The sequence below is a fragment of the Lonchura striata genome, chromosome 31, assembly GCF_050655825.1.
Source record: "Lonchura striata isolate lonStrDom1 chromosome 31, ASM5065582v1, whole genome shotgun sequence".
Classification (NCBI taxonomy): Eukaryota; Metazoa; Chordata; class Aves; order Passeriformes; family Estrildidae; genus Lonchura; species Lonchura striata.
This window is the reverse complement of record NC_140733.1, coordinates 6,713,875-6,733,395: the sequence shown is the minus strand read 5'-3', so window position 1 is coordinate 6,733,395 and position 19,521 is coordinate 6,713,875. Positions and strand designations below refer to the sequence as shown.

At 64.1% G+C, this 19,521-nt stretch overlaps 3 protein-coding genes across 3 annotated transcripts; all 3 read left to right on the top strand.

Moving 5' to 3' along the window:
* Positions 1–23: 23 nt before the first annotated feature.
* On the top strand, positions 24–4,266 carry LOC146764825 (uncharacterized). The gene is made up of 7 exons (XM_085564002.1): positions 24–220; positions 593–665; positions 1,161–1,254; positions 2,012–2,131; positions 2,858–2,945; positions 3,384–3,463; positions 3,809–4,266. Exons 1-7 carry the CDS (start codon positions 179–181, stop codon positions 3,936–3,938), a joined length of 627 nt encoding a protein of 208 aa, XP_085420128.1. The 5' UTR covers positions 24–178; the 3' UTR covers positions 3,939–4,266.
* Positions 4,267–8,387: 4,121 nt separating this feature from the next.
* On the top strand, positions 8,388–13,398 carry LOC146764824 (solute carrier family 22 member 6-A-like). The gene is made up of 10 exons (XM_085563622.1): positions 8,388–8,994; positions 9,547–9,650; positions 9,733–9,887; positions 10,145–10,313; positions 10,395–10,518; positions 10,598–10,713; positions 11,571–11,785; positions 12,000–12,108; positions 12,213–12,416; positions 13,162–13,398. Exons 1-10 carry the CDS (start codon positions 8,401–8,403, stop codon positions 13,241–13,243), a joined length of 1,872 nt encoding a protein of 623 aa, XP_085419748.1. The 5' UTR covers positions 8,388–8,400; the 3' UTR covers positions 13,244–13,398.
* A 118-nt stretch (positions 13,399–13,516) lies between these two features.
* On the top strand, positions 13,517–19,017 carry LOC146764823 (solute carrier family 22 member 6-B-like). The gene is made up of 9 exons (XM_085563623.1): positions 13,517–14,844; positions 15,265–15,365; positions 15,650–15,804; positions 16,239–16,407; positions 16,658–16,781; positions 17,093–17,208; positions 17,334–17,548; positions 17,768–17,876; positions 17,991–19,017. Exons 1-9 carry the CDS (start codon positions 14,479–14,481, stop codon positions 18,370–18,372), a joined length of 1,737 nt encoding a protein of 578 aa, XP_085419749.1. The 5' UTR covers positions 13,517–14,478; the 3' UTR covers positions 18,373–19,017.
* The last annotated feature ends 504 nt before the right edge of the window (positions 19,018–19,521 follow it).

Genomic DNA, 19,521 nt, shown 5'->3' with positions numbered 1-19,521 from the left:
CGGGGCGGGGCGCGCTTTTCTTGCGGGAAGAGGCGTGGCCTCGTCCCGGAAGGGGCGGGGCGGGGAGGCCGCGGCGGAGCCGAGCGGGGCCGGGGCCGGGGCCGGGGCCGGGCCGGGAGCGGCGGCAGCGGGGCCGGGCCGGAGCCTCCGCGATCCCGCCGGGGCCAGCGAGGCGGCCATGCCGAGCAAGAAGAAGAAATACAACGCGCGCTTCCCGCCGGTACCGGCTGAGGGGGGACGGGGGCGCCATGGCAACGGGGAGGGGGCGGTTACCATGGCAACGGGGGCGGGGGGGGCGCGCGGGGGTTACCGCGGCAACGGGCGGGGTCTCGGCGCCATGGCAACGGGGGCGGGGCCACGGGGGCGCCGTGGGAACGGGGAGGGGGCGGGGCTTGGGCGGGCGGGGCCGCGCGTGAGGGGCGGGGCCTGGGGTGGGCGGGGCTCAGGTGAGGATGGGGTCCTGCAGGTGAGGGGGTTCAGGTGAGGGGGGGCTGTGCAGGTGAGGGTGGGGCTGTGCAGGTGAGGGGGTTCAGGTGAGGGGGGGTTGTTCAGGTGAGGGCGGGGCTCAGGTGAGGGCGGGGCTCTGTGGCAGGCGCGGATCAAGAAGATCATGCAGACGGACGAGGAGATCGGGAAGGTGGCGGCCGCTGTGCCCGTCATCATCTGTATCCTCTGGCACACCTGGGCCCCGCCCTGGGACCCCGCCCTGCTCACCTGGGCACCTCTGGGACCCCACCCTGCTCACCTGGGCCCCGCCCCAGGACCCCTCCCTGCTCACCTGGGCACCTCTGGGACCCTGCCCTGCTCACCTGGGCACCCTGGGACCCTGCCCTGCACACCTGGGCACCCTGGGACCCCACCTGGGCACATCTTGGACCCCGCCCTGCTCACCTGGGCCCCGCCCCAGGACCCCTCCCTGCTCACCTGGGCACCTCTGGGACCCCTCCCTGCTCACCTGGGCACCTCAGGGACCCCACCCTGTGTACCTGGGCACCTCTGGGACCCCGCCCTGCTCACCTGGGCTCCCCCGCCTTGCACAGCCCGGCCCCCCAGGTGCCCCTACCTGTGCCAGCTGAGGCTGCCCGTGCTGGGGGGCGCTGGGAGGGTTCACCTGCACCCGCGGGTGCCACCTGCGTACCTGGCCGTCCTTAGCGTGGCAGCGCGGGCGCTGGAGCTGTTCCTGGAGTCGCTGCTGCGCAAGGCGTGCCACGTCACGCAGTCCCGCAACGCCAAGACCATGACGACGTCCCACCTGTGAGTGCCCAGTGTCACACCTGTCCCCCCGTCCCACCTGTCCCCAGTGTCTCCAGTGTCCCACCTGTGAGTGCCCAGTGTCACACCTGTCCCCCGTCCCACCTGTCCCCAATGTCCCCAGTGTCCCACCTGTGAGTGCCCAGTGCCACACCTGTCCCCCGTCCCACCTGTCCCCAATGTCCCCAGTGTCCCACCTGTGAGTGCCCAGTGCCACACCTGTCCCACCTGTGAGTGCCCAGTGCCACACCTGTCCCCCGTCCCACCTGTCCCCAGTGTCCCCAGTGTCCCACCTGTGAGTGCCCAGTGTCACACCTGTCCCCCCATCCTACCTGTCCCCAGTGTCTCCAGTGTCCCACCTGTGAGTGCCCAGTGTCACACCTGTCCCACCTGTGAGTGCCCAGTGTCACACCTGTCCCCCCGTCCCACCTGTCTCCACCTGTCCCACCTGTCCCACCTGTCCTACCTGTCCCTCCTCTCCCACCTGTCCTCAATGTCCCCCCTCTCCCACCTGTCCCCACCTGTCTCACGTGTCCCCACCTGTCCTTCCTGTCCCACCTGTCCCCAATGTCCCACCTGTCTCCACCTGCCTGGGACACCTCTGGGAGGTGGGGAAGGGTCCCTGACACACCTGAGGCCCCTTTTGGGGCTGGGTGTGGCCTGTCCCAGGTGCGGTGGGTGTGGCCAGGTGGGTGTGGTCTGTCCCAGGTGGGGTGGGCGTGGCAGGGCGGGTGGGCGTGGTCTGAGGCCCCGCCCACAGGAAGCAGTGCATCGAGCTGGAGCAGCAGTTCGACTTCCTCAAGGACCTGGTGGCCGCCGTGCCCGACATGCAGGGGGACGGCGACGACCCCCACGGCGACGGCGAGCGGGGACCCCGCAGGTGGGGCACACCTGGGACACGCTCCGATACCTGGGGGGCACCCGGGGACACCTGGGGGACACCTGGGGACAGCCCTGGGAAACCTGAGGGATATCTGGGGACACCCCTGAACACCTCGGGGACACCTTGGGAACACCTGGGGACACCTCGGGGACACCTGGGGACACCCCTGGATATCTTGGGGACACCCCTGGATATCTGGGGGACACCCCTGGACACCTTGGGGGCACCCCTGGATATCTGGGGGACACCCCTGGACACCTTGGGGACACCCCTGGATATCTGGGGGACACCCCTGGACACCTTGGGGACACCCCTAGATACCTGGGGGACACCTGGGGACACCCCTGGACACCCCGGGGACACCCCTGGACACCTTGGGGACACCCCTAGATACCTGGGGGACACCCCGGGGACACCCCTGGACACCTGGGGACACCCCTGGACACCTTGGGGACACCCCTAGATACCTGGGGGACACCTGGGGACACCCCTGGACACCCCGGGGACACCCCTGGACACCTGGGGGACACCCCTGGATATCTTGGGGACACCCCTGGACACCTGGGGGGGGTCCTGGGGTACCTGGGGGCACCTTGGCACACCTGAGGTCCCTGACGGGGGCGTTAGGAGGGATTTTGGGGTGCAGGCTGGGATTTGGGGCAGTTTTGGGGGCAGGGGTCTCTAATTTTGGGGGGTCTCTAATTGGGGGGGGGTCTCTTTCAGGGGGCGCCGCCCAGGCAGTGGCCGCAAGAACGGGGGTCCCGGGGCCAAGGGGACCCCAAAACAGTCGGGGACAGACTCGGAGCAGGAGGTGGGGGGGTTTTGGGGGGTCCCAGAGGGGTTTTGGGGGTCCCGGGGGGATTTTGGGGGTCCCGGGTGGATTTTGGGGGGTCCCGGGGGTGTTTTGGTGGGTCCCGGGGCCAAGGGACATTTGGGAACCAACCCAGAGCTGGAGGTGGGGCGGGGTTTGAGGGGTTTTGGGGGCACCTGGACCCTTGAGTTTCCTTTGGGGGGACCCTGGGGGATTTTGGGGGTCCCCCCTGAAGGGGATTGGCCGTTCCTGGTTGTGGGGTCACTGCTGGTGGGGGGGGATTTGGGGGGTCCCGGGTGGGTTTGGGGTTTCCGGGACCCCTCTGGGGAGGGGTTTTGGGGGTCCCTGGGCGTGGGGAGGGTTTGGGGTCCCCGGGGAGGGTTTGGGGTCCCCGGGGTGGGTTTGGGGTCCCCACATTGTCCCCCCGTGTCCCCCCAGGAGGAGTCTGAGGACAGCGACAGCGACGGGGACGAGGAGACCCCCCCTCAGCCCCCCCCGGCCCCGCTCCCCTTCGCCAGGTGGGGCCGGGGGGGCAGAGAGCACCGGGGGCGTTTTTGGGGTGGTCCCGACAACACCTGGGCCGTTTTTGGGGTTGTTTCGGGGGGTTTTGGGGTGTTCCCCCCTCCCTGAGTCCCTGTGGGGGGGTTGGGTGGATCGGGGTTGCCCCCCCCGTGTCTCTGGGGGTTTTTTGGGGGCGTTTTTGGTTTTTTTTGGGGGGCTTTGGGGTGTTCCCCCCTCCCTGAGTCCCTGGGGGGGGGTTGGGTGGATCGGGGTTGCCCCCCCCCGTGTCTTTGGGGGGGATTTGGGGGGATTTGGGGTTTTTTTGGGGGGTTTCCCCCCTTCACTGACGCCTCTTCCCGCAGCCCCGGGGTCCCCTTCGCCCCCCTGGGCCCCCCCAGCCTCCCGGGGGGGCTCCCGGGGGGGCTCCCCCCGGCCCCCGGCCCCCCCCGCGCCCGCGAGGAAGAGGAGGAGGATGAAGATTACGATTCCTAGCGACCCCCCCCACAATTTTTACCCGTTTCTCCAGAGTTTTCCCCCATTCCGGGGCCGGGCGGCGCCTCCCAGTTGGGCCTTGCTGGGGGCTGGGCCTGGCACCAGTTTGGGGGGGCTGGGGGGTGCTGGGAGCACTGGGACCCCCTCCCTGCCCCACTGGTGTCAGGAATTCTGGGGGGGGCTCAGCCCGGGCTCCCGGGACCCCCCCGGACACACCTGGGACCCCTTTTTGGGGGTGGGGGGGGCCGGGGGTTGATTTTGGGGCACTTTGGGGGGCGTTTGCTGAGTCGGGGGTTTTGTATCGGCTCAATAAATTCCTGTTTCCATATGGACCCCCCCAAAAACACAACCCTGGGAGACCCCAAATCCTGGGACCCCCCAAAAACGCTGGGACCCCTCCCCCCAACCCTGAATTCCTTCCCTAAAATCACTGGGACCTCCCCCAAAAACACTGGGACCCTCCCAAAAACACTGGGACCCCCCCAAAAACACTGGGACCCCCCCCCAAACCCTGAATTCCTCCCTTAAAACACTGGGACCCCCCCCCTCCAAAAACCCTGGGACCCCCCCAAAAACACTGGGACCCCCCCAAAAACACTGGGATCTCTCCCCAAACCCTGAATTCCTCCCCTAAAATCACTGGGACCCCCCCAAAGAACCCTAGGACCCCCTCCCAAAAACCCTGGGACTCCCCCCCAAACCCTGAATTCCTCCCTTAAAACACTGGGACCCCCCCAAAAAAACCTTGGGACCCCTCCCCCAAAAACCCTGGGACCCCCCTCCAAAGTCCGGGACGCCCCCGCCCCAAGATCCGGGCATCTCAAACCTCTGAACCCCCTCCCCAAATTTTCAGGACCCCCCCAAATTCCCGGGACCCCCCCCAATGCGCGTTTCCTTTCTCGGCCGCCAGGGGGCGGCGGAGCCCCCGGGGCGCTGTGGGGTCCGTGGGGGATTTTGGGGGGTCTCGGGGGGGTTTGGGGGGTTTTGGGGGGGTTTTGGGGGGTCTCGGGGGATTTTGGGGGGGGTTTGGGGGGTCTCGGGGGGTTTTGGGGGGTCTCGGGGGGTTTTGGGGGGTCTCGGGGGGTTTTGGGGGGGTTTTGGGGGGTCTCGGGGGGTTTTGGGGGATCTCTAGGGACCCATGGGGGAGGTGCAGCTGTGGGGGGTGGGGGGGCTATCGGGGAATTCTGGGGGGCTGCAGGCACCGGCGGGGGGATTCTCGGGGTGTCTGGGGGGGTTTGGGACCTGCAGGGGACTTGTAGGATCTCGAGGGACCTGCCGGGGGGGTAGGACCCTAAAAAAGGGTTTAAAGGTTCTAGGACCCTAAAAGGGGGGGTGAGAGGTTGTAAGACCCTAAAAGGGGGAGATTAAAGGTTGTAGAAACCTAAAAGGGGGAGATTAAAGGTTGGAGGACCCTAAATGGGGGGGTTTCAAGGGTGTAGGACCCTAAAAAAGGGGTTCAAGGGTGTAGGACCCTAAAGGGGTGCTGGAGGGGGGTCAGTGAGCTGCTCCAGGCCTCTGCAGGGCTGCCAGGGCCCGGAAGGAGATTTAAAAGGATTTTAGGGGCTCTTTAGGGGGGGTCTGTGGGGTTTGGGGGGGTCTGTGGGGTTTGGGGGTGGTCTATAGGGATTTGGGGGTGGTCTAGAGGGGTTTGGGGGTGGTCTATAGGGGCTGGAGGTGGTCTGTAGGTGCTGGGGGGTGTCTGTAGGGGTTTGGGGGTGGTCTGTAGGGGTTTGGGGGTGGTCTAGAGGGTTTGGGGGTGGTCTGTAGGGGTTTGGGGGTGGTCTAGAGGGGCTGGGGGGGTCTAGAGGGGTTTGGGGGTGGTCTAGAGGGGTTTGGGGGTGGTCTAGAGGGGCTGGGGGGGTCTAGAGGGGTTTGGTGGTGGTCTAGAGGGTTTGGGGGTGGTCTGTAGGGGTTTGGGGGTGGTCTAGAGGGGCTGGGGGGGTCTGTAGGGGTTTGGGGGTGGTCTGTAGGGGCTTGGGGGTGGTCTAGAGGGGGCTGGGGGGGTCTAGAGGGGTTTGGGGGATCTCGGGGGGCTCTGTGGGGTCCAGAGGGGCTCCTGGGGGCTCTTTGGGGTCCGGGGGGGGCACCAACAGGGGGTGGGGGTCCCTAAGTGTGGGGAGGGGGTGCTGGTCTAGGGGGGTGTCCCCGTGGGGCCGCAGAGACCCCGGGCGGGCGGGCGGGGGGACCCGGAGGCGTCCGGACCCCCCCGCGGCGCTGGAATTCGCCCCCCCCCGTTAATCCCGGGGGCACCAAAAGCGGCGCTTTTGGCCTCGTTGTGTAACGGAGCGAGCAGGGACCGCGACCGGGACCGGGACGGGAACCGGGACCGGGGAGAGGGACAGGGACAGCGGCGGCAGCGCAGGTGGGACACGGGGGGAGCCGGGACAGGGACAGGGGGACAGGGGGACAGGGATTGGGACAGGGGGACAGGGACAGGGGGACAGGGATTGGGACAGGGGGACAGGGACAGGGATTGGGACAGGGGGACAGGGATTGGGACAGGGGGACAGGGGGACAGGGACAGGGATTGGGACAGGGATTGGGACAGGGACAGGGACAGAGGGACAGGGACAGAGGGACAGGGGGACAGGGACAGAGGGACAGGGACAGGGGGACAGGGACAGAGGGACAGGGGGACAGGGACAGGGACAGGGGGACAGGGACAGAGGGACAGGGACAGGGACAGGGACAGGGGGACAGGGATTGGGACAGGGGGACAGGGACAGAGGGACAAAGGGACAGGGACAGGGACAGGGGGACAGGGACAGGGGGACAGGGATTGGGACAGGGGGACAGGGACAAAGGGACAGGGACAGGGACAGGGACAGGGGGACAGGGACAGGGACAGGGACAGGGACAGGGACAGAGGGACAGGGACAGGGGGACAGGGACAGGGACAGCACAGGTGGGGACACGGGAGGACAGCGGGGAGGACCCCTGGCACAGGGGACAGGGACAATTGGGGGGACCCCCGGGACAGGGGGTCCGGTGGGGTCGGGGGGAGCAAACTGGGAGGGGACAACAGATGGGGACAGTGGGGGGACCTCGGGATGGGGGCGGCACCTGGAGGACACCTGGGGACACCTGGGGACACTTGGGGACATTCCTGGGACAGGACTGGGGGGCACAACGAGGCGGGGATGGAGGGGGGGGACATCGGGGGGTTACAGGATGGGGTGGGGACACTGTGGGGGGACATGGGAACAGCTTGGGGCACCAGCGAGGGGTTGGGGACATCGTGGGGGGGTTGGGGACACTCTCTTAGGGAGGGGAGGGGACATTGGGCAGGTTGGGGACATCGTGGGGGGACACTGGGAGCATTGGGGGTGTGGTGGGGCCATGGCTTGGGCTGGGGAAATCACAGAGGGGACACGGGACAGCTTGGGGACATGGAGGAGAACGGTGGGGACATCAGGGAGGGTTTGGGGACACCACAGGGGGCACCCTTCACCTTGGGGACACGGAGTCACAGCTGGCCGGATGTCCCCATCCCTGGGGAGCTGCGCCGAGGTGGAGCAGGGACAGGGACATGCTGGGGACATCAGAGGGGTTGGGGACGCGTGACGCAAGCGGTGACACCGTCCCCAGTGGTCACCACACCCCTGCCCCGTGTCCCCTCCCCATCTCTGGGTCCCCGTGGTGTCCCCTGTCCCCACATCCTGGTGGCCCCAGCTCAGCACTCCCAGCGGTGCCCACCCCGTCCCGTGTCCCCATGGCCCTGGGGTGGCTGTGTCCCCTGGGATGGTGTCCCTCTGTCCCCGTGTCTCCATGTCCTGCCATCCCCATGGCTGAAGATGTCCCCACGCCCCAGGTCCCCGTGTTTCATGGTGTCCCCTCAGTTGATGAAGCCCCAGTGGGGGTGGTGGTGTCCCCACAGGTGACGTCCCCATGTCTTGGGTGTCCCCAGGGCCCTGTGTCCCTGTGTCCACTGGTGTCCCCAGGGATTGTGGTGTCCCCATGGATTGCGGTGTCCCCATGAGTGCTGCCATCCCCCTGGGTGGCACCGTCCCCCAGGCTGGCAGTGTCCCTGTGTCCAGCAGTGTCCCCGTGTCTGGCAGTGTGCCCATCTCCAGCGGTGTCCCTGTGTCCAGCGGTGTCCCCGTGTCCAGCGGTGTCCCTGTGTCCATCAGTGTCCCCGTGTCCAGCAGTGTCCCCGTGTCTGGCAGTGTCCCCATCTCCAGCGGTGTCCCCGTGTCTGGCAGTGTCCCCATCTCCAGCAGTGTCCCCATCTCCAGCAGTGTCCCCGTGTCCATCAGTGTCCCCATGTCCCGTAGTGTCCCTGTGTCTGGCAGTGTCCCCGTGTCCAGCAGTGTCCCCGTGTCCAGCGGTGTCCCCATCTCCAGTGGTGTCCCTGTGTCCAGCAGTGTCCCCATCTCCAGCGGTGTCCCCGTGTCCCACGGTGTCCCCAAGCCGGCGGTGTCCCCATCTCCAGCGGTGTCCCCAAGCCAGCGGTGTCCCCGCCATGCCGTTCGCGGCGCTGCTGGCGCAGGTCGGGGGCCTGGGCCGCTTCCAGGTGCTGCAGACGGCGCTGCTGGCGGTGCCCATCCTGCTCATGGCCAGCCACAACCTGCTGCAGAACTTCACCGCCGCCGTGCCCCCGCACCGCTGCCGCGTCCCCGCTGTCCCCAGCGTCGCGCCCGCGCCGCTCGGAGCCACCCCCGATGCCACCTCAGCCCATCCTCGGGACACCTCGAGGGCCTCCGACGCCGTCCTCGGGTCTCCTGGTGGCACCTCGGGGTCACCTGGTGCCACCCTGAGGTCCCCCAGTGGCGTCCCCAGCCCCGGTGCCACCCACGTCACGCTCGATGGCACCGCAGGGACACCCAGTGACACCCATGTCCGGCCTGATGCCACCTGGGGGTCCTCCAATGGCAGCCTGGGGCCCACTGGTGCCGCGATGGGGTGGTCCAATGTCACCCCAGGGTCCCCTGATGTCACCCTGGGGTCCTGCCGGCGCTACGTGGCCAATGCCACCGGCGGTGCCCGGGCCACCGAGCCGTGCCGTGACGGCTGGGACTACGACCGCAGCATCTACGTGTCCACCATCGTCACCGAGGTGGGGACGGGGACGCGGGGACGGGGAGGGTGGGGAGGTGACCACGGTGTCCATGGGGAGACAACAGCTCTGTGGGGAGGGGGTGGGATCTTGGGGGAGGTGGGAGGGAGGGACAGACAAGGGATGGATGGGTGGATGATGGATGGATGATGGATGGATGGATGGATGATGGATGGATGGATGGATGGATGGATGGATGGATGGATGGATGGATGGATGATGGATGGATGGATGGATGGATGGATGATGGATGGATGGATGATGGATGGATGATGGATGGATGATGGATGATGGAGGATGGATGATGGATGGATGATGGATGGATGATGGAGGATGGATGATGGATGGATGGATGATGGATGGATGATGGATGATGGATGGATGGATGATGGATGGATGGAAGATGGATGGATGATGGATGGATGGATGATGGATGGATGGATGGATGGATGATGGATGATGGATGGATGATGGAGGATGGATGATGGATGGATGATGGATCAGAGGAAGAAGGAGGGACTGACACTGGCAGATGTCCCCCTGTCCCGGCAGTGGGACCTGGTCTGTGCCTACCGGCAGCTGCGGCAGATGGCCCAGTCCATCTACATGGCCGGGGTCCTGGTGGGCGCCCTGGTCCTGGGGGGCCTCTCAGACAGGTAAAGGCAGCAGAGACCCCCCCGCCTCTGTGCCTCAGTTTCCCTGGTGGCTCCCAGTGGCTCCCAGTGGCTCCTGTTGCAGGTTTGGGCGCAAGGCCATGTTGATGTGGTCCTACCTGCAGCTGGGGGTGATGGGGACGTGCACGGCCTTCGCGCCCACCTACGCCTCCTACTGCGTCTTCCGCTTCGCCGGCGGGATGGCGCTGTCCGGCTTCGGCCTCAGCATCGCCTGCCTGGGTGAGGGGACACAGGGACAGCCCGTGCTCAGGGGTGGGGCATAGCCATGGCCATGGAGGTGGACACCCCAATGGTCCTGGGTGGGGACAACCCAGCGGTCAAGGAGGGGACGTCCCCGTGTCCGTGGGCGAGGACATGGCTGCGGCCACGCCGGGGGCACGGCCACGTGTGACCGCGCTGGGGCGGCCGCTCCGCCCACGAGGGTCCCGGCGCTCCGGGGACACGCGGAGCGAGCCATGTCCCCGTGTCCCTGGCAGTGGTGGAGTGGATCCCCACGCCCTACCGCGCCATCACCGTGGCCATCACCGGCTTCGCCTACACCCTGGGCCAGATCATCCTGGCCGGGGTGGCCTACGCCGTCCCCCACTGGCGCTGGCTCCAGCTCTCCGTGTCCCTGCCCTTCTTCGTCTTCCTCCTCTACTCCTGGTAGGACGTTGGGCCCCTCGGGGAGGCCGTGGGGGCGCGGGGGGTGATGGCTGTGCCTCAGTTTCCCCTCGCCGGCGGCAGGTGGTTGGCGGAGTCGGCGCGGTGGTTGGTGCTCTCGGGCAAAGCTGACCGGGCGGTGAAGGTCCTGCAGCGCGTGGCCACCTTCAACAACCGGAAGGAGGAGGGGGAGAAGATCACGGTGGAGGTCTGGTGGCCCCATGGTGGGCGTGGAGGGTGGGGTGGGGGTTCCAGCCCCCCCACCTCTTCCCTTTCCCCTCTCCCAGATGTTGAAGTCCAACATGAAGGAGGAGTTGGCAGCTCTGAAATCCTCCTACACCATCTCCGACCTGGTCCAGACCCCCGTGATCCGCCACATCTTCTTCTGCCTCTCCATCGTCTGGTGGGGCTGGGGGCGAGGAGGGACGGAGAGAGGGAGAGATGGATGATGGATGGATGGATGGATGGATGGATGGATGGATGGATGGATGATGGATGATGGATGGATGGATGGATGGATGATGGATGGATGGATGATGGATGGATGGATGATGGATGACGGATGGATGATGGATGACGGATGGATGATGGATGGATGGATGGATGGATGATGGATGGATGATGGATGGATGGATGATGGATGGATGGATGATGGATGACGGATGGATGATGGATGACGGATGGATGATGGATGGATGGATGGATGGATGATGGATGATGGATGGATGGATGGATGGATGATGGATGGATGGATGATGGATGACGGATGGATGATGGATGACGGATGGATGATGGATGGATGGATGGATGGATGATGGATGGATGATGGATGGATGGATGATGGATGGATGGATGATGGATGGATGGATGGATGGATGGATGATGGATGGATGGATGATGGATGACGGATGGATGATGGATGACGGATGAATGATGGATGGATGGATGGATGGATGGATGGATGGATGGATGGATAGATGGATGGATGATGGATGGATGGATGATGGATGGATGGATGGATGGATGATGGATGGATGGATGGATGGATGGATGGATGATGGATGGATGGATGGATGGATGGATGGATGGATGGACAGATGGCTGGTCAGGCTCACAGATGGATGAAGGGAAGGATGGACACCTGGACACCCAACCAGTGACCCCACCCATCCAACTGCCTCCCAGTCCTCTCCTCTCCCACCTGCCCATCCCAGGAGGGTGATGTCACCTCAAGGTCCCCCCACTCCCACCTCGCTCCAGGTTCTCCATCAGTTTCTCCTACTACGGCTTGGCCATGGACCTGCAGAACTTCGGGGTCAGCATTTACCTCATCCAGGTGATTTTCGGCGCCGTTGACTTTCCGGCCAAGGTGGTGGTGACCGTGTCCCTGAGCTACGTCGGCCGGCGGCTCTCGCTCATGGTGGCCTTGTTCTTCGCGGGACTGGTCATCGTGGCCAACATCTTTGTGCCCACAGGTGGGTGTGGAGGGGGTTCTCCAACACCTGGGTCATCAATGTCCCCAGATCGTCTTTCTCCATGTTTCCATCCCTGTGTGACCACTGACTTCCCCATCCCTCCATCCTCCCTCCCTGCCCCATCCCCACCTGCCCGAGGTGGCCCCGCACGGTGGTCAAGCCCTGGTGTCCCCATGTCCCCCCGCTCGGTGGCCGAGCCGCGGTGTCCCCGCAGAGCTGCAGACGGTGCGCACGGCGCTGGCCGTCATCGGCAAGGGCTGCCTGTCCGCCTCCTTCAACTGCGTCTTCCTCTACACCACCGAGCTCTACCCCACGCCCATCAGGTATCGCCCCGGCCCCAGGTCCCTGCGGTGGGGCGGGTCCTGGGGACGCCTCCCCGGGCACCCCAGGGTGCTCCGTGCCGCCCATGACCCTCCCGGCGCCGCAGGCAGACGGGGCTGGGCTTCGGCAGCACCATGGCGCGCGTGGGCGGCATCGTGGCGCCGCTGGTGAAGATGATGGACGAGTACTACCCCTTCCTGCCCCCCGCCGTCTACGGGGTGGCCCCTGTGGTGGCCGCCGTGGCGGCCGCGTTCCTGCCCGAGACACTCAACACGCCGCTGCCCGACACCATCGAGGAGGTGGAGAACAGGTGGGTGGCAGGGAGGGTGGGGGATGGATGGATGGATGGATGATGGATGGATGGATTTTGGATGGATGATGGATGGATGGATGGATGGATGGATGGATGGATGGATGGATGGATGATGGATGGATGGATGATGGATGGATGGATGAATGGATGGATGGATGAATGGATGGATGGATGGAAGATGGATGGATGATGGATGGATGGATGGATGATGGATGGATGGATGGATGAATGGATGGATGGAAGATGGATGGATGGATGGATGGATGGATGGATGATGGATGATGGATGACGGATGGATGGATGGATGATGGATGGATGGATGGATGGATGGATGATGGATGGATGGATTTTGGATGGATGGATGATGATTGAATGATGGTTGGATGATGGACAGTGTATGGTTGAGTGATGGATGATGCATGGATGGTTACATGGACAATGGATGGGTGATGGACAGTGATGGATGATGATGGCCAATGATGGACAATGGATGGACAACGGATGGTTGGATGATTGGCAATGGATGGATGATGGACAATGATGGACAACCCCAGCCACAAAGAGGTTCAGGGTCAAGGGACCCTTGGCTGCATTGAGGGACAGGTGGATGGGGATTTTGGCAGAAGAACGAGCTCTGTGATTGGCTGAATGCTCAGCCTGGGCCACTCTCCCTTTGCCATGACCCTCCTCCTCCTCCTCCTCCTCCTCCTCCTCCTCCTCCTCCTCCTCCTCCTCCCTCCAGGACCAAGCAGAAGCCAGCAGGTGACCCCAAGGAGAAGATCGCGCTCCAGCCCCAGGACAGGTCCCCCCTGAAGGAGGCCTGAGGGACCCTGGGGGTGGACGCAGCGCCCCAGCCCCGGCCACCAGCGGCCACCACCGCAGGGGTCCCCACAGCTTGAGGGGGAGACCTCGGTCGTGACTGGTGACCTCCTGTTGGGGCAGGGACATCCGGGTGGGAATAAAACAGCTCTGGTGGGGACATGTCTCGGGGTCTTCTCTGTGCCCCCCCAGGTCACCCCTGACAGCCACGTCCGAGGTCACCTCCCATGGGACAGTGCCCACGAATTGTGTCCCTGAGGTCACTTCCAATAAGGAGATGACCAAGGACCCCGTTTTTTGGAGGTCATCTCCACAGGAGGACACCCCACAACCTTGTCCGTCAATGAGGTGGCACCCAAAACCCCCGTTTTTAATGACACCTCGTCACCTTCTCCAGTAGGATGGTGCCCAAGAACTGTGTCCCCAAAGTCACCTCAGATAAGGTGGCACCAAGAGCACCACGCTGGATGTCACCTCCAACAAGCCAATCCTCAAGAACTCCAAACTCCAATCCCTCAAATCCCAGAGAAGCTCCAGGAGCTCCCGAATCCTGCCCGGCCCCATCCCGGCGCCGCCGCGACGCCCCTTCCCCGATTCCTGTCCCCCGAAGCCACCTTGGCCCTTGCTCCCGTTTCGGACGTGTCCCTTGGCCCCATCAAGTCCCCATCAAAAATTAACCCCGGCGGGGAATGCGCTGACCCAGGCAGGGCCACCTCCGTCAGCACCTTCCGCTCGCCTTTTGACCACCGAAATCACTAAAATTTAACCCAAAGGCGCCACCGAGGGCCGGGCATTGGTCCATGCCAGGAGACCTCCTCTCCTTGCGGTGCCCACCCAACCTCCTGGACGCCCCCTCTCCAAAATCTGACTTTTCCCCTCAAAAAGGCATCGCTATGAAATAACAATTCAAAAGAATTCCATATTCCTCATCTTCCTGCCCCAAATCGCTCCAGTTTTGCCCCATTTTAGGGGACTTCTGCGCCTAAATCACCTTTTTTTTCACTCCTGGGCACCTTTGCGCTGCACTTTTGCCTTCTTCTGCTGGAAACCCACCAAAAACCCCCCGGAGAAGTCAAACATTAACCCAAACCACCCTTGGGCTGGGTTATATAGGAGACCACCCCTGGGTGCTGTGGAGGGAAGGCGCCGTGTGGGACAAGGAGGCGTTTTTGGGGCGAAACCCCCGAAATCCGGGGTTCTGCATGGCTGTGGGGCGTTCCCGGGCCCCGGTGGTGGCAGGATGGCTTTCGGCAGCCTCCTGGAGCACGTGGGGGGCATGGGGCGCTTCCAGGTGGTCTCGGTGCTGCTCCTGTCCCTGCCCGTGCTGATGATGGCCAGCCACAACCTCCTGCAGAACTTCACCGCCGCCACCAGCGCCCACCAGTGCCGCCCGCGCCCGGAGGCCAACGCCAGCGGCCTCGACCCCGAGGTCCTGCTGAGGGTGTGGGTGCCCCGCGGGGAGCGGTGCCGGCGCTTCGTGACGCCCCAGTGGTGGCTTTTGGAGGCCAATGGTTCGGAGCCCAACAGCTCTTGGCCGGAGACGGAGCCATGCGGCGACGGTTGGACCTACGACCGCAGCGTCTTCACCAGCACCATCGTCACTGAGGTGGGACGGTGGTGGAGGGGTTTTGGGGGGGTTCTGGTGGGCTTTTCACCCAATCCCGTGGGTGGGTCCCACCTGGAGGCACCAACAAAGGCTCTGCTGCCAACACAGCATTGACCTCTCCCAACTGGAGCATCTTCCCGGCTCAACCTTTGGTGGAGACGCTCAACACCAGGAAGCCCCAGGAGAAGAAGGGAGGGATGGGGAGTTGGTGGCCATCAACAAGAGGGTCACCAGGGGGTCACAGGAGCCTTGGATGGACCTTCCAACCACAGCAATGCCATCAAGGGTGGCCGAGAATTAAGTGTCACCTCTCCACTGGCCATGCATTGACCTTACCGGCCACCGCGGGTGGGTTTGGGGTTTGGGAGGCCAGAGGGGACCCTGATCTCTGTCCCACCCCACGTCCTCGTCCCTCGGCAGTGGGACCTGGTGTGCAGCTCCCGCGGGCTCAAGCAGCTGGCGCAGTCGCTCTACATGGCCGGAGTCCTGGTGGGCGGCTTCTTCGGGGGGCTCTCAGACAGGTGAGGGGGAGCTCCTGCAGGTGGGCGGGGTGGCACCGGGAGGTCCTCTCACCTTCTCACCCTCTCACCTTCTCACCCTCTCACCTTCTCACCCTCTCTGCCTCCTCCTCATTCCCTCCTCCTCCTCCTCTTTCTTTCTTCTGCTCATCCTCTTTTTCCTCCTCAACTCCTTTTTCTCCTCGCCTCCTCTGTCTTCCTCCCCTCCTCTTCCTCTTCCCCCTCCTCCTCCGCCCCCATTTCTTCATCCTCACCCCCTGCTCCTCCTCCTCCTCCTCCCTGCCCAGGTTCGGCCGCCGCTCGGTGCTCACCTGGTGCTACCTGCAGATGGCCGCCATGGGCACCTGCTCGTCCTTCGCGCCCACCTTCACCGTGTACTGCCTGTTCCGCTTCCTGACGGGCATGGCCTTCTCGGGCATCGTCCTCAACAGCGTCTCCCTCTGTACGTCACCCCCGCGCCCGGTACCCGCCCTGGCTGCGACCTGGGTGGGCTCCGTGACCCCCTGAACCTCTGGGAGCCATCCCGGTGGTCTCCATGCCCTCCAGGAACTGTCCTGGTGGTCTCCATGCCCTCCAGGAACCATCCTGGTGGTCTCCATGTCCCCTGGGCACCGTCCTGGTGGTCTCCATGTCCCCTGGCACCTGTGGGTCCATGTCACCCCAGAACCTGCCCTGGGCTCCATGTTCCCCTAGGATACCTGTGGGCACCATCCTACTGGTCTCCATGTCCGTTGGGCACTATCCCAATGGTCTCCATGGCCCTTGGGCACCATTCCAGTGGTGTCCGTGTCCCCCGGGTACCATCCTGGTGGTCTCCGTGTCTCCTGGGGTGGTGGTGGGCACTCCCAGCTGGTCCCCACGTGCCGTTTCCCACAGCACTGGAGTGGATGCCAACACACATGCGGGCGCTGGTGGGCACCTTCATGGGGTACTGCTACACCACCGGGCAGTTCCTGCTGGCCGGCGTCGCCTTCGCCGTCCCTGACTGGCGCCGGCTGCAGCTCGTGGTGTCCCTGCCCTTCTTCGGCTTCTTCCTCTACTCCTGGTGAGGAGGAGGAAGGGACAGGGATGGATGGATGGATGGATGATGGATGGATGGATGGATGGATGGATGGATGGATGGATGGATGGATGGATGATGGATGGATGATGGATGATGGATGGATGATGGATGGATGATGGATGGATGATGGGTGGATGGATGATGGATGATGGATGGATGATGGATGATGGATGATGGATGATGCATGGATGATGCATGGATGACTGATGGAGGGATGTCCCCTCCCATGCAGGTGGCTGACGGAGTCAGCACGGTGGCTCGTCATGGTGGGGAAGTCCCACCAGGCCCTGCAGGAGCTCCAGAAGGTGGCCAGGATCAATGGGAAGAAGGAAGAAGGGGACAAGCTCGACATAGAAGTAAAAGACTCCATCGGGTCCCCCAGGGTGTCCCTGGGGTGTTTTATAGGGGGTCCCTTGAATATCTACCCCATGGACAGCTGTCCATCCATCATCCCTTGTGCATCCTGTCCATCCACCCACTCATCTTCATCACCTCAACAGCATCCATCACCTCCATCTCCTCCATCTCCACCCACCCATCCATGAACCCACCATCTCCATCCCACCATCCACCCATGACCCCCCTTCCCCTTTTCCACCCGTCCTGCCCAGACCTGGAGGGTCCCCAGTGCCCCCCGCCCATCCCAGAGCCCTCCCTGTCCCTCCAGACCCTGAGGTCCCACATGGAGAAGGAGATGACGTCGTCAAAGACCCGCCACACCCTGGTTGACCTGGTCCGGACGCCGGTCCTGCGCCGCATCTCCTTCTGCCTCTGCTTCGTGTGGTATGGCCGGCGGTGGAGGACACCAGTGGGTGGTTGTCCATCCCCCTCTACGTCCTTGACCCCCCATGCCACCCCACACCTCCCCACAGGTGATATTTTATCCCCCCTCCCATCTCGTGGCCCAGGTTCTCCACCAGCTTTGCCTACTACGGGTTGGCCATGGACCTGCAGAACTTTGAGGTCAACATCTACGTGATCCAGCTGATCTTCGGCGCCGTGGACATCCCGGCCAAGCTGATGTCCATCCTCACCATCACCTACGTGGGGCGCCGCTTCACCCAGGCCATCACCCTCATCCTGGCCGGCTTGGCCATCCTGGCCAACGTCTTGGTGCCACGAGGTGAGGCCGGGGGTGGTGGCAGTGGTGTCCCCTCATCTCCAACCTTCCTGGGAGGGCCCGGATGAGCTCAGCCCGTTGATGGAACCCCCAGGTTCGGTAATTTTACCTTTTTATGGGGGATTTGCCCCAATCCCGGTGTTTGGGGTCTCCTCTTGTCAAGTGAACTCAGCGCAGGTAGGGACACTGAGGTGACTCCCAGGTGTCCCGCTGTCCCCTCAGAGCTCCGGACAGTCCGGACAGCCCTGGCCGTTTTTGGGAAAGGTTGTTTGGCCGCGTCCTTCAACTGCGTCTTCCTCTACACGGGCGAGCTCTACCCCACCGTGATCCGGTAAGGCTGGGGCGTGGCCGGGGCGGCTGTGCCGGGGTGGTCCCTCAGGTCCCTCAGGTCCCTCAGGTCCCTCAGGTCCCTCAGGTGCCCTCGGGAGCTCCGTGTGTCCCACAGGCAGACGGGCATGGGCTTGGCCAACACCATGTCGCGGCTGGGCAGCATCATGGCCCCCCTGGTGAAGATGGCGGGCGAGCTCTTCCCGGCGCTGCCCTTCGTCATCTACGGCGCCGCGCCCGTGGTGTCGGGGCTGGTGGCCGCCTTCCTGCCCGAGACACGGAACATGGCGCTGCCCGAGACTGTGGAGGAGGTGGAGGGAAGGTGGGGCTGGAGAGGATCAGGGATGAGGGGAGGGGATGGATGGTGGATCGGGGATGGTGCTGGGATGGGATGGAGGATGGGGAGGGACAGGGGGTGGGACAGAGGGAGAGAAGGGTTGGTTGAAGGGGGGGGTGGAGGGATGGAAGTTGGTTGGGAGGGATGGATGGATGATGGATGATGGATGGATGATGGATGGATGGATGGATGGATGGATGGATGGATGGATGGATGGATGGATGATGGATGGATGATGGATGGATGGATGGATGTATGGATGATGGATGGATGATGGATGGATGGATGATGGATGGATGGATGATGGATGGATGGATGGATGGATGGATGATGGATGGATGGATGGATGATGGATGGAAGGATGGATGGATGGATGGATGGATGGAGGGATGGATGGATGATGGATGGATGGAAGGATGGATGGATGGATGGATGGATGGATGGATGGATGGATGGATGATGGATGGATGGACAGACACCCATCCCAGCACCACAAACCTCCTCATCCCTCCCTCCCCACCAGGACGCAATCCCAGAAGGACGAAGCCCGACATCTCCAGGTCCCTCTCCAGCCCACCCCATCCAGCAACTCCACAGGGCCCCATTAGTGCCACCCCCCACCAGGGGACCCCCAAAATCCTCAGCCCTCGATGCTCCTGCCAGATGAATGAGCAGGACTGGGGTGTGGAGGGGGTTCCAACCACCCGTGAAGAGCAAAGGGGCAGCAGCGACCACAGAGTGGGGCCCCCCCAGATTTCCGTGTCGAGGACTGTCGGGCCGCGCTGGAATAAAAAACAATAAAAGCAAAGCTGGTGTGGGGGTGGGGGTTGTTTTCCCACGGCCGCGGGGGGTCCCGCGCAGCCGGGCCCGTCCCGCCCCGAAGGAAAACACGGGAGCCAGCGGGACACCGGGGCCTCGGCACCGCGGGACCTCGGCCGGAGCTGCCGGGGATGGACAATGCCGGGAGAGAGTGTGGGAAGGAGCCGGGACCCCGAGGATTGGGGGTCTGGGGATTGGGGACCCCGAGGACTGGGGGTCTGGGGATTGGGGATCCCAGGGACTGGGGACCCCGAGGATTGGGGATCTGGGGATTGGGGGTCTGGGGATTGGGGACCCCGAGGATTGGGGGTCTAGGGATTGGGGACCCCGAGGATTGGGGGTCTGGGCATTGGGGATCCCAGGGATTGGGGACCCCGAGGATTGGGGGTCTGGGGATTGGGGACCCTGAGGATTGGGGGTCTGGGGATTGGGGGTCTGGGCATTGGGGATCCCAGGCACTGGGGACCCTGAGGATCAGGGATCCCAAGGATTT

Bases quoted from the DNA above. Each gene is read 5' to 3' on its own strand.
- LOC146764823 (XM_085563623.1), top strand. From the start codon at position 14,479: ATGGCTTTCGGCAGCCTCCTGGAGCACGTGGGGGGCATGGGGCGCTTC. The intron at 14,845-15,264 runs GTGGGACGGTGG...GTCCCTCGGCAG, and splicing joins CCAGCACCATCGTCACTGAG to TGGGACCTGGTGTGCAGCTC. The intron at 17,549-17,767 runs GTGAGGCCGGGG...CTGTCCCCTCAG, and splicing joins CAACGTCTTGGTGCCACGAG to AGCTCCGGACAGTCCGGACA.
- LOC146764824 (XM_085563622.1), top strand. From the start codon at position 8,401: ATGCCGTTCGCGGCGCTGCTGGCGCAGGTCGGGGGCCTGGGCCGCTTC. The intron at 8,995-9,546 runs GTGGGGACGGGG...CTGTCCCGGCAG, and splicing joins TGTCCACCATCGTCACCGAG to TGGGACCTGGTCTGTGCCTA. The intron at 9,651-9,732 runs GTAAAGGCAGCA...CTCCTGTTGCAG, and splicing joins CTGGGGGGCCTCTCAGACAG to GTTTGGGCGCAAGGCCATGT.
- LOC146764825 (XM_085564002.1), top strand. From the start codon at position 179: ATGCCGAGCAAGAAGAAGAAATACAACGCGCGCTTCCCGCCG. The intron at 666-1,160 runs GTATCCTCTGGC...TTAGCGTGGCAG, and splicing joins CGCTGTGCCCGTCATCATCT to CGCGGGCGCTGGAGCTGTTC. The intron at 3,464-3,808 runs GTGGGGCCGGGG...CTCTTCCCGCAG, and splicing joins GCCCCGCTCCCCTTCGCCAG to CCCCGGGGTCCCCTTCGCCC.